Source organism: Ipomoea nil, unplaced genomic scaffold, assembly GCF_001879475.1.
Source record: "Ipomoea nil cultivar Tokyo-kokei standard unplaced genomic scaffold, Asagao_1.1 scaffold1566, whole genome shotgun sequence".
NCBI lineage: Eukaryota > Viridiplantae > Streptophyta > Magnoliopsida > Solanales > Convolvulaceae > Ipomoea > Ipomoea nil.
In genome coordinates this window covers 115852-130360 of record NW_017617994.1, presented here as the reverse complement: position 1 = coordinate 130360, position 14509 = coordinate 115852, and the positions used below count along the sequence as shown (strand labels likewise).

Sequence of the window (14509 nt, the reverse complement as noted above, 5' to 3'; positions counted from 1 at the left end):
CTGCAGTTATATCAAAATGATACTGTAGTTGAGGTGAAATGAAACTGCAGTGTATATAAAATGAAACTGAATAACATTTCACATATTTGAGTGTATGTTGTACAATGAAGCTGTAATTATATCAAAATGATCATGTAGTTGTGTTTTAATAAAACTATAGTGTATATAAAATAAAATTAAATAACATTTTCACATATTTGAGTCTATAAATATCGAATGAAACTGTAGTTATATCGAAACTAAACTGTAATTGTGTTGAACTGAAACTGCAGTGTATACAAAATGAAACTGAATAACAGAGTTACTTTTGCGGAAGTGTGCGGAACGACAGGAAACGGATGCCGTTTCTTTTCATTAAACAAAACGACGTCATTTTGATGCGCGGTGCACGATATAATTTGGCATATTAAAATGACATTATTTGTGTACCGAATATACATTATACAAAACCTTTGTTATTTCTCAACGAATCATAGGGAGCTTCTAGAAATGCTTTATTGTTTGGGATGGAACCTTCTAACTAATTGTATGATACATCAATCATATCTACAACAGAACTAAGACTGAGAAATAATTGATGGAATGTACCCTAAGAGATTATTGTGCGATAGGTTAAATTAAACTTTTCAAAAGTTATCTTTCCATTTCATACTAAGTAATCTTCTTGATTTCATACAAGAGTAGACATAAAACAATGATTACAAATTAGGAAGATGAGAAATTGAAGATTAATGTTGTACTTAGGCAGTGGGAAATTGAAGACCAAACAATTGGCAAAGTGTGATATGATGGAACAAGTCCGAAGGCTGCATTTTCTTGGACAGTAATGCAGAAACTTGGAGCATAGTTGGCCGAGATTCTGGATTGAAATTTAGACACGAAAATGCTATTTTTGCAATCAACACCAATACTTCAGCTTCATGTTTCCCAGGACTTGAAGGTCGAGGGTCCAATACCTCCTTCAAAATAAGGTTTTCGTTTTCAGATAATGAAGACGATGAAATGGATGCAACAATGTCACCCGGATGTCGTCCCATAATCACTTCTAAAACTAACACTCCGAAACTGAACACATCACACTTTTCGTTCACTTCCATTGTGTAAGCAAACTCTATAAACAAAATCAAAACAAGAAAAACAACTGTGTCATTAACTGTGTAGTTTATATAATTAATAAAAATCACTGCTGGAAATTATGGAATTTCCGACCACATGAAAGTGATCTTAAATTAAGTCGAAAGCAAAAAGTGGTCGGAAATAGCAACAAAGGTTTTTCCGGATACCAAAACTGGTCGGAACAAGGCTTTTGACTTGATTTAATAAGATCACTTTCAGATGGTCGGAAATTCCATAATTTCCAGCAGTGAATATCAATTAGTACAATACATACCTGGAGCAGTATAGCCAAATGTTCCAACAAACGAAGTCCAGTTCGATGAATTGGAATTCAAGAGTTTAGCCGTGCCAAAATCAGATATATGAGCCTCGTATTCATGGTTAAAAAGAATATTCTTGCTGGATATGTCTCAGTGAACAATAGTAGGGAAACAACCATGGTGCATGTATGATAATGCTTTCGCCATAGCTTTAACAACATTCACCCTCCTAACCCAATCCAATTCTTTTGATTGTTCATCATGGCTCAGTACCTGTGCCATGCTCCCACCTTCCAAGTACTCATAAACTAGGAACGCATGTCGCACGTGAGAGCAAAAACCATAGAGCCTAACAACATTTCGATGTCTCAACTCAGTTAAACTGCGAATCTCATTTGAAAAACTTTTCAAGTCCTGAGATCCATCATTCAACTTTTTTACTGCAAACACCTGACCATTGGATAACTCAGCTCGAAATACACTTCCAGATCCTCCCACTCCAATGCAGTATCTTGAATCAAAGTTGTCCGTTGCTTCTACTATGCTTTCATATGCAATATTCCCATCAAAGTTCAATATTGTGAATAAATTTTCACTGGATGCCCTTGGCATTTCTTTGATGCACCTTTTTAGTGGAATCAACCATATGACAACAACCATCGCAACAACACCAACAACTCCAATTGGTATCACTATGATTAAGACTAAACTTGTTGTTTTGTGGCCTTGATCTGTCTTCTTTTCAGGAGATCCAGAAAAACATCGCTTCAAACCAGCTATGTTGCCACACAAACCTTTGTTGTTTCTTATGGATTCAAATGTAGCATTTTCAAATGCTTTGTTGTTTGGGAGCATTCCTTCTAACTCATTATAGGATACATCAATGGAAACCAAACCTAAACATTGAGCAATGCTTGATGGGATGGAGCCCGACAACTTATTGTGTGAAACATTCAAGCTTTGTAAGGATAACAATCCTCCAAACTGTTGTGGTAGCTTGTCAGTTAGCATGTTTTGACTGAGATCAAGAATTTGAAGGAACTGCAAGCTTCCTATATCATAAGGAATCCGACCCTCTAACAAATTTTGACTCAAATTCAACACAGTTAACCTTTGACAACTTCTTAAGCCCTTTGGAACAAAACCAATGAACCTATTTGCACCCAAGTTTAACTCGGTGATCAAAGACAATTCCCCAATTCCTAATGTTATGTTGCCAAACAGTTTGTTGTCATCCAACTTTAAAACACCCAAGTAATGTAGAGTACTAAAACTCTTTGGAATGTTCCCAACAAGTTCATTGGAAGAGAGATCAAGAAATTCTAGATGAGATGCATTTGCAAGTTCAGGTGGGATATTCCCAGAAATTCTATTTCTGGAAATCTTCAAAGCTGCTAGCTTTGAACAAAGACCCCAGTCTGAAGATAGCTGGCCATGGAAGTTATTGGAACTCAAATCAAAGTAATTTAGGTTTGGATATATTCCAAAATCTTCAGATATGTCTCCGGAGAGTTTGTTATATTCAAGCCTAACTCTTTGGAGGGTTGTGCAGTTTTTTATTCCTTTGGGAATGTTTCCACTAAAGTTATTGTACACAACTGAGAAATAGGTTAGTGACTTACCAAGGCATAAATTCTCTGGCAAAGGACCTGAGAAATGATTACCACCTATTTGAAAAAGAATGAGTTTTGCACTAATATTATTTAGTTCTGATGGAAGGTGACCACTAAGTTCATTGAAAAATAGAGAAAATCTATACAATTTTGTCAAGTTTCTAACTGAACTAGGTATTTGACCAAACAAATAATTTGAGGACACATCTAGTTCGACAAGAGAGGATAACAATCCAATTTCTTCGGGAATACGGTCAGAAAGTTCATTATCATTGAGAATAATTGATTCTAAATTTGTCAGACCTCCCAAAGAGATAGGAATTTGACCATTGAAGTTATTGGAAAATAAGACCAAATACCTCAAATTCGTCAAATTTCCAATGGTAGCAGGAATGCTACCAGAGAGTCCATTTTTGTTGAGATACAACTCCCTTAAATTTTTTAAATTTCCAATTGAAGTAGGGATTTGACCAATGAGATTATTAAAACCCATTTCTAAATCAATAAGGGACGTCAATAAACAAATTTCTTGAGGAATGTGACCTGAAAGTTGATTTGTATGAAGATGTAGAATCGTTAAATCTTGCAAGTTCCCTATAGAAATAGGAATTTGACCCGTGAGGTTGTTCGAGTTCAATTCCAAATCTACTAGCGAATTTAAATATCCAATCTCGGGAGGAATTGGACCCGTAAACCAATTTCTATTGAGACGCATAATTGTTAAATTTCGGAAATGGAGCATATCTTTAATAAAAGAAATGCTACCACTGAGTGAATTTTCAGAAAGATCAATAATTTGCAAATGGAACAAGGATGAGAAATTCAAATCTTGAAGAGTACCTCTTAAATCGTAACCAGAAAGATTCATGCTTATAACACTCTCATCTCCATTACAAGTGACTCCAATCCATTTGCATGGATTGCTACCAGCCCATGATGAAAGTACTTGTTGGCTTTTGCCATCAAGACTGGACTTCCAAGTTAAAAGAGCACCTACTTGCAGATCATGATTTGCAGGCAAAAATGGATTGGTGTTTGTAGTATTGGAAATAGGGTAAGCAAAAGAAAGATGAAGAGATAAGAGGTGTTTAATAGTAAGCAACAATAATAGTTTATATGCAGGTTTTCTCATTGTGACACACGAGGAGAAATTACAGTGTGTTTACTGGGTGAATATAATGCAGAAGGAACAAGGAGGCCAAGGTATATATAGATTCTGGGATTTAGTCTAAATAATATTTCTATTGAATTGAAGTAATTAATGAGAATCCTGTGGGGAAATTTCTATTGCTTTCCTTCACTAATTGTCCTCTTGCGTTCATTTATTGTATTCACCATTTTAACTAGTTTGGTCAGATTTATTGTTTTCTTTGACTTTGATACTTCCAGAGCCTGTTCTCAAAGTTGATTTTCTTCCTCAACTAGAAAAGGCTCTTGTATATCTGTATTTAGCTATGAAGCTTTAATTTGAGCCTTTGAGTGACAAGCTAAGATTCGACAATTTATATCGTGCATCAGGGCGCGCATTGCATTGTGCTCCCTGATGCAAAACGACGTCGTTTCACATAACTGTATAAAAAATGCACATAATTGTATAAACAAACACACATAGTGGATTAACCACACAATGCATCGATGAAAATTTTAAAAACAATACAACATGCAAAGTGGATTAACCACACAATGCTTGGATGAAAATTTTAAAAATGTTGAAATAAGAGTTAAATAGGTCACTCAATTGCACACTAAACTATAATTAGGGCATGAAACTAATATATATATATATATATATATATATATATATATAATTGAGTCCCTGAATAATACAAATTCATATAATTAGACCTCTTCTGAGTATGATTTGGGAGTAAAATTTAAAGAGTATGATTTGGGAGTTTATGTAGTAGAATTCTTTTACTAAAGTGTATGAAAACATACAAGCTAATTAATTAAGCATCCCATCAAAATGTGTGTCCACAACCCAAGCCGCCACAAACGCCGGGTAAACTTCTGACTTGAAGAAAATGACACCACCATTGACTTGAAACAAATATCCAAACGAAACAAATTAATTAGGGCGATTCAATCGAGTGCATTGGCCTTTCATTGCCGAATTTAATGTCTATCTGCATTCATTTCCCTCTATAGTTTTTTTTTTTTTTTTTTTTTAACAAGATAAGTTTATTTAGTACTTGGCAAAAAGTTCTACAATTTTCGCTAGAAGAAAGGCTTGAACCTTCGATCTTGTTGTGGTTACCAGCCACACGCTTTAACCAACCGTTCGACGGTCCCCGGTCACTTTTTTGTCTAAAAATACGTCGGAAAATGGTCGGATCTTCAATGACCTATGATAGCAGGTCATTTATCTGTATTTGGGCTTCATTGCATCAAAATGCATTGTTTATAGGTGTAATTGCAAATGTTTGAGGACTTATTTGACCCTTTTCCCTAGAATATTTAGATGTACTTGAATGTGTATGCAAATTCATTTCCAAGGTTTTTCACTAATACTAATTCCTATCTTAATCTTAATTATATGCAAGTGTATCAATTTCCAGTATAAAAATCATTGGTTTTTGTGCCAGAAAAGTGACTGAATTTAGGTTCAACCTCTTGTTGAGACATCTCAGTAAATACACACGAAGCCTTCTCCTTTTTGAGAAAGATCATCAATGGTCACATTCCAAGGAACTAACTATAGGTGCATGCAGTAAGCAGATATACTCATAAGTGGCAAACAATCGGCAAGAGCATTCTGGACCTTTGCCCGCTCCACACAAGGAACCTCCTCACTTTAAGAGGTTGCTCCACACTGCCGCCATACAAGGAAAATCCCCCCTCACTTTGAGAGGTTGCTCCGCCGCTGGTGAGACTCGATCTCTGGTCATTCTTCCAAACTTTCACCTCTATGACTAGTTGAGCTGCCCACGCGGGTATGCATGTTCAATTATTAATTAATTGATTGGTGCCCAGAATCTGCTAGGGAAATAATCTGATGCCCAGCAGCGAGTTCTCTGGCCGTTTGTAAGCAGCCGGCGAATTTCCAGCGTTAAGAGGCGGCGGACGAAGAGGCTTGATTTGGGTGCAGTTACCGTTGCCAATCGCTTGTCCCGTTGGAGAAGATCTCGGCCACCATTAGTCTGAAATGATCATCTCCAACCAACAAATTCGTTCTGGGATGTAGAAACGCAGAGACTACTACGGATCATCTGGTTCCGTTCACTATGATGGCGGATGTAGAGCAAAGTACGAATAACGTGTTAATCAGAGAGATAAAGGGAGAAAGGAGGATCATTTCTTATTCATCATCTTTTCTCTATACAACAAGTATATATATATATATATATATATATATATATATATATATATATATATATATAAAGTAATTAACGGAAGTAATAATGAGAGATAATTACATAACAATTACAAACGTTACAATACTATATAATAATGTCCATAATAAATATAATATTTATAACATTTTACATATTTTCACGTTTTCCCTACATATCATTTTCTTTATTTTTTGAATTCAATGTTGTTTACCCATTTCTCCTTTTTTTTTTCTACGTTTTAATTTCCATTTTCGTGCAACATAACATGGAACGGGTGTGGGTTGATTAATATATGAGTTGTCAATGATATATGACAGATGGATCGCAGCGTTGCATATTAAGTCAAGCGCTTAGTTATCTGGTAGTTCTATTTTTTTTAAAATCAATTGGTGATAAGAAATAGGACATTAATCATTTAATCACATCTCTCCTTGGTAAGTCATAGTGTCACGCCTCGAAACGAGCAGAGGCACTCTCTTAGCAACTACCGCAACCTTTGATCACCCAGCCCAATTGCACAACATGCATGACTCGGTCCTTAGACTTCATGCCAACTATTCCCATCCCATCCGGGACTGGACTCGATTTTTGCCTCGCCTTCGATTCTAACCTGTGACCTCAGCTATGATACCAATTGATGGTCATGTCCTACTTAAAACCAATTGGTAATAAGTAATTGGACATTAACTATTTAACCACATCCTTCCATGGTAAGTCACAACGCCACGCCTCAAATTGAGTAAAGGCTAAACTCGGCCAACGCCCAACAAATAAAAATAAAAAAATTTTAAATTCTAAAAACATAAATAATGTCACGTTAGAGTTCAATTTTAGTAGGAAAAATAATTTTTTTTTACAATGTCGAAAATTAAAATAAGTTCTTTAAATGATTATTAATCATTCATTGTAACGAAAATTATTTATTATTGAGTTATACAATTATAATTAGTTTATATATATATATATATATATATATATATATATATATATAGAGAGAGAGAGAGAGAGAGAGAGTTACACCATTAGTGGTAGGGAGTTATATGGTGTATTTTTTTTGGGTGTGTTGTGTATTTTTGCATTTCATTATTGTGTGTTTCTCTTACACTATTGGTGCATATTGTTAACATTGTTGGTGTATTCTGAAAACCGCCACAAGACCGCACGAGAGGTCTCGCCACATTATTTGAACTTTTCTCTCTCTCTCTCTCTCTCTCTCTCTCTCTCTCTCTCTATATATATATATATATATATATATATATATATATATATATATATATATATATATATATATGTATATATATATATATATATAAGAGCCAAAGAGAGTTAGGCCTATAATGGGTAGAAAAAATGGCGGTCAAATTTTTTAATCAAATGAATGGTTCAGATTGATTATATTTTAATTTTTCCTTGAGATTTCCTAATTTATCCTTAATGAATATGATTATCCGTTAACTTTTCTGTTAAATATTATTATATTTTTCGTTAATTTCTGTTAGTTCACCGTTAACTTACTCATTGATTTCAATAAGAAAAGTCTTAGGCTCGAACCACATCTCAATCAAAGTTGGCATAATTAGTACTCTATTTTACTCTTATTAAATTAAATAATAATTTAGTAGTTACAACAAAAAATAATACATATGCATTTCTTTAATTTAGAATTATGTGTCTACAATGCCTTTATTCAAAAAGAATTATTCATTATCAATAAATTAAATAAGAGAAATAATTTCATTAGATATATTGTCTTTATTTTTCTGCAATATAAAAAATCTTTACATTCAAAATTCAAATTCATCAATTGATTATATTCGCTACATTGTCCCTACAATGTCTTTAGGAATAAGGGTCAAATAGGCCATCGAACTGCACACCATAATGCAATTAGGCCACCCAACCTAAAAAAACTACAATTGGATCCCTAAACTAACGCATTTCATGCAATTCGTCCAATTTACAGGTTTTTTCAATTTTTAACAGGTCATCCAAATTTAAAATAATTTTTAAAAATACATAAATAAATAAATAAAATAAAAAAAAAAACTTCGTGTGCTGAGACGAAGATGCAGTACCTTCAAGAATTTTTTATGAAGAAATCTTCAAGAGTTTTTAAACACCAAAATTCATGAATCCTTAAACACCAAATATCAACACCAGACCATCTGTAACAAAAACCAACATGATTTTTTTTTTTTTTCTTTTTCTTTTACTGTGAAGAGAAACCAACATAAATTTTTAAAAAGAAATATTAATCGAATTCAACTGTAGATCTTTGTTAAAGATTCAAAAATGGGGTAAAACATCAACAGTGCTGCTTTTGGTGGTCGCTCCTCGATATCCACTCATCTTCTTAATCTGTAATAGATTCCTTGGTCCCAAAAGAACGAGAGAGAAATGGATTTTGATTGAAAATTAAAGATGTACATTTTAGATATGGATCGGAGCATGCAGTAGATCCGATGATCTGTAGGACTATAGCATAAGTTTTCCGACCGCTAATTAATGTGGATAAAAATTCCTGAAGGTACTACATCTTCGTCTCAAGCAGAGACAAAGTTTTTTTATTTTCATTTTTATTCGTTAATTTATTAATTTTTAAAAATTATTTTAAATTTGGATGACCTGATAAAAATTTGGAAAACCTACAAATTGGACGAATTGCATGAAATGGGATAGTTTAGGGATTCAATTGTAATTGTTTAAAGTTCAGTGGCCTAATTGCATTATGGTGTGCAGTTCGATGGCCTATTTGACCCTTATTCCATGTCTTTATTAAAAAAATTATTCATTATTAATAAATTAATTAAGAGAAATAATTTCATTAGTTATATTGTCTTTATTTTTCTCCAATGTAAAAATTTGATCTGATCTTTACATTCAAATTCATCAATTGATTATATTCACTATATTGTCTATTATCTTTTTTGTGCACTATTTTTAAATTAAATATCAAAGTTATAATACAAAATAATGCTATATATTTATTTACCAAGTATTTTATTAATACCATGAAAATTTTTTAAAAATTTAAATTAATAGAGCCAATTATATTAATTACTTGAGGGATTTGTTGACAAGAGAATATTCAAATCACACAACAAATTGAAGTGAGAAACTAGCTCGCAAATCGCAATGTCTTTGTTTGACAATCAGCAGTTAGCGGTTAGCGTTAGCGGGTTATATTAGCGAATTTGACCAGCGAATTATATCAACGGTTAGTAAAAAGATATTTGAAAAAATTACCTGTTTAAATTAACATTTAAAATGACCTAAGAGTAAAATAATAATAAACTATTAATATTAAAAAATACCAAAAATAAAATTTCACTCATCTCACTATTAATATTAAAAAATGAAAAATAAAGTCATAATATTACAAATAAAAAAATTCAATTACAATTCTCACTATTGATATTAAAAAATTCGAAAACAAAATTAACTATAGGATCCGAATAACTGACAATTTCATATTATATAGAAATAATGGTCTTATCATATAAGCCAAATTTTGGTATATTTAATATATATACAATATATATGGGGGAGGGGGTATTGAATCAAATTTATTCTCCTTACACCAAATTAAAATAAGGTTGCTTAACTTTATTCATTGCCATTTTCAACGAGTATAAATATTTTTCAATCACCATATTTGAGTTTGACACACCACCTCAACCTGGAGGAGGTTTGCACATCACATGTTTTCTTAATGTAATCGATCTAAACCATATCTTCAATTGCATTATATAATATTTTGATATTATAATTTATATAATTATATATAGATCCAAATATTCTTAATATATTTTAACAAATCCATTCTGTGCATTGCACGGATGAAAATATTAGTAAATTAATAGACATAGGTAAATTAATTAAAATTTACTTGAAGAATATTCAAGAAAAGATAAAAGAGAAAAGTTTACTTTTGATCCTTACATTTTCAAAATTAATATCTGTCTTCAAAATTGTCTAATATCAATTCTCCTATTTTCTTTTGTGACAATTACAATTTTACCATTTTCGCTAGTTTACATTTGAACTTTATTGTTTTAATTTATTTTAAAATTTCCAAATTAATCTTTTAATTTTTTTTGAAAGGTAATTAATCTTTTAATTTAATTTTTTACTTATTTAATTTTCATTCTCACATAGAAAAATTATAAAATAGTGTTTTTTGAGCACTATTGAGTATTGACTCTGTTACAAATTTACAATGTAGTATGATAGTAGTATTTGTTCATAACTACTTTCTCAATATACGGAAGCACAAAGAGCCAATAGTCCACCTCCATTGAGGATTGAATCCACAACCTCCAACATAAAGGAGCAATTTGGTGCCAGTAATTTGTTTCCATTGAGAGTTTGAACCAGTTTTTTTTTTTTTTTTTTTTTTTTGTTCATTTAAAACAAATAAATTAAATTCCTAAATAGTAATTAATTATTAGGATGGATTCTCCATTCAATTACTACTTCTTTTTGAGCCTTCATAAATTATCCATAAATGGTTGTATCCAAATCTCCTGAATTACAAGATTAACATGCACCTTTATCTAATATTTCTAGAATATGATATTGATACTACAATATCCTATTAAATTTATCTTTTAATATACACATCTTTATTATGCGGTACTAGATACATTTTTGAAATATGGCGTACCAGTATATTAATTCAAAAATTGAATGATAGAATCAGGAGGGATTAAATCCCAGTACATAGAATGATCCTGATCATGGGCTAATCTAGCAAGAGTATGCGCATGTAAATTTAGAGTTCTTGGAATAAAACTAAGCGAACAAAAAACGAAACTATTAATAGCTATCCTGCACTGCTCAATCACAATTCCAACATAAGATAAGTTCGGTGTAGTTACTGCATGAACCGCATTCCTGAAGACAAGACAATCCGTAAGAATATCGACCTCGTTCTCGTTCGGTCTTTAAGCCAGGACAAGGCTTCCTTGCATGCTAGTGCTTCTGCCATAAGAGGAGTTAAACACCCCGGGAGTTTTCCGCTTGCCGCTGCTTTGAACAAACCATTCGGATCGAGTAAGACCGCCCCATAGGTTGCATTTCCCGTCCCCGGATCGTATCCGGCATCGACGTAGCACGTCGTCCGCCCGGCTGCCACTGTCTGCACCTCGCCGGCCGGTGCCGCTTCTGGACGAGAATGAAGTGCCGTGTAGCTCGCCTCCCCCGCAGCTGCACGGCACCACACCACCTCCGGCCTCCGTACCGCATGTTGCCAGACCGCCTCGTTTCTGGCCATCCATAAAAAATAGAGGACCCCCACAACGCGTCTGACCTGTTCTCCTGTGAGCATATCCATAACAGTCATAAGCCAGTTCGGGAAAGATGTTGAATAAATATTCATAATAGGCAATCCCGAAATATTCCATACGGCTCTAGAATAATCACATAAAACTAATGAGTGCATAACATTCTCATTTGTAAGACCACACAACATGCATGTTGGGTTCACATCTACCCTCTTTATAATCAAATTTGCTGTGGTTGGGAGTATATCACACACCGCTCTCCATAAAAAAAGTTTTCCACTTAGGGGAGACTTTCAACTTCCACAATGTAATCCATCTATCAAATTCTCCCAAGGTGTGATTAAATTCTCCCATTAGACGCCTATAAGCATCTTTTACAGTGTAGCAACCATTCGCATCATTATGCCAATACCATGTGTCTTTATAGTCTGGGCTCACAGGTATTCTCAAAATACGATCCACATCCTCAGGTTCAAATAAATCTGTTAAAATATGAGGATCCCATGTTTTTGTTTGCTGGTCTATTAAACCTGCAACAACTGCATCCCTTAATGGTTCAGGCATTACTGTTTGAACCAGTGGACTAGGATTATCCTGCAACCACGGATGACCCCATATCAAAGTCTCCTGGCCATTTCCAATTCTCCTGCGGACGTGGGCAATAACAAAATCATGAGCAGCCATAATACTTCGCCAACAAAAACTGGGATTATTTCCCATCGTTGCATCAACAAAAGAAGTTTTAGGGAAATATCTTGCTTTATATATTCGTGCTGGCAGAGATCCTGGATTTGTTAAGAAACGCCATGCCTGTTTACCCAACATTGCCAGATTAAAATTCCTCAGATCTTTAAACCCCAATCCACCAAACTTCTTAGGGATACACAATTTCTTCCATGCTTTCCAGTGGATTCCTCTGTCTGGCCCTTTCCCCCACCAATACCTATTCATGGCCCTTTGTACCGACTCGCAAACTGATTCAGGGAGAAAAAAAAACACTCATTGAAAATGTAGGCATAGACTGATCCACACTTTTCAAAAGCACCTCTTTGCCAGCCTGTGATAACAATTTCTTGTTCCACGAGAAAACTCTTTGTCTGATTTTATCTTCTATATAAGAGAAAACAACCCTTTTATTTTTCCCTATAAAAGAGGGTAACCCCAGATATTTTCCAAAGTTCCTTGCCTGTTCCACGCCCAAACATTCGGCCACCTCCTCTCTCATCTGTTCCGCAGTATTCTTACTATAGCATATATTAGATTTACTATAGTTTACCAACTGACCAGATAATTCCCCATACCTCTCCAAACACCGCTTAACCACCATAGCTTCCTGGACATTTGCTTTAAAAAACAACAAACTATCATCAGCAAAAAATAGGTGTGATATTGGGAGGGCTCCCCTAGCCACTCTACAACCGTGAATAGATCCTACTGCCTGCTCTTTCTGCAAAAGCATGGATAAACCTTCAGCACAAATAATAAATAAGAAAGGTGAAAGTGGATCTCCTTGTCTGAGACCCCTTGTTGGTTGCACATGGCCTCCACTCACGCCATTGACCATCACAGTGTATGATACAGTGGTAACACATGTCATTATCAGCTTAACCCACCTTCCATCAAAACCCATTACTTCCAGCATTCTTTTCAAGAATGGCCACTCCATTCTATCATAGGCTTTCGCCATATCCAATTTAAGCGCTCCCCACCCAGCAACTCCACACTGTTTACGATTCAAAAAGTGGCCCACCTCTGCCGCCACAAGTATATTATCCGTTATAAGCCTACCTGGGATGAAGGCACTCTGAGATTCTGAAATCAGATCCCCCAGCATAGGTTTCAATCTGTTGGCGATCATTTTTGCCATAATCCTGTACAATACATTACTCAGGGCAATAGGCCTCAAATCCGCCACAGTTGTAGGATCATTCTTTTTCGGGATCAAAACAATATTAGTTGCATTTAAATCACCCGGGATTTCACCTGAATTCAAACAATTAACAGCAAAAGTAGACACATCTTCTCCAACTATATCCCAAAACCACTGATAAAATCCAGGATTCATCCCATCCGGTCCCGGTGCCTTGTCAGGATACATGGCAAATAAAGCAGTTTTGACCTCGGCCACATCATAGGGACACAACAATGCCTCATTCTGGTCAGTTGTCACACGGGGCCCAAACTCATCAAATAAAGAATCCTCACACACAGGATTACTAGTAGCAAAAATTGTATTGAAATAATTAATTACTACATTATTCATATCCTGTCCCTCCACCCATACCCCATTCTCATTCAACAGCTTAGAAACAGAATTCTTTTTCTTTCTAGCAGAAGCATACCTGTGATAATATTTCGTATTCACATCTGCGCTACGAAGCCAATGCTGCTTCGCTCTCTGCCTCCAAAAGACATCTTCCTGGGCTTCTAACTGGGAGATCTGGTTATTCAACAGCTGGAACTGAGCCAAAGATGCCGGATCCCTCCTACCACGGATCCGCCCCTGCTCCCTGCGGAGTCGCCGGATATGCTCACCAAACTTATGAAAATGGTCACCGCCCCAGCGCATCAGTCTATCCCCACATCGTTGCTGACAATTCAACAACCCCTCTGTCCTCCCCCCTTGCCAGGCAGTTTCCACCACTTCTCTACACCCCTCATCAAGCAGCCATGCCATCTCAAACCTGAACCTCCTAGGAATCCTTCCTCCTCCCCTTTTTCGTGCATTCATATCAAGAAACAGAGCCGAATGATCCGAGTTACTAGTAATTATATTCTCCACACCCGCCCCTCCATGCACATCACACCACTCCATCGTTGCCAGTACCTTATCTAGTCTCTCCTCTAGCCATTGATCTGTTCCACTATACTTTTCCCATGTGAACTGATACCCCCTCATA

The 14509-nt window shown here is 35.1% G+C and overlaps 1 protein-coding gene across 1 annotated transcript; it reads right to left on the bottom strand.

The window, feature by feature from the left end:
- Positions 1–1767: 1767 nt before the first annotated feature.
- Positions 1768–4121, bottom strand: LOC109189856 (MDIS1-interacting receptor like kinase 2-like). The gene is made up of 2 exons (XM_019340481.1): positions 1832–4121; positions 1768–1790 (listed from the first exon to the last, which is right to left on the bottom strand). Exons 1-2 carry the CDS (start codon positions 4119–4121, stop codon positions 1768–1770), a joined length of 2313 nt encoding a protein of 770 aa, XP_019196026.1.
- Between the last annotated feature and the right edge of the window lie 10388 nt (positions 4122–14509).

Coding starts and splice junctions, on each gene's coding strand:
- LOC109189856 (XM_019340481.1), bottom strand. CDS start 4,121: ATGAGAAAACCTGCATATAAACTATTATTGTTGCTTACTATTAAACAC. Junction 1,791..1,831: donor TCGAGCTGAGTTATCCAATG/GTCAGGTGTTTG, acceptor GATGGATCTCAG/GACTTGAAAAGTTTTTCAAA.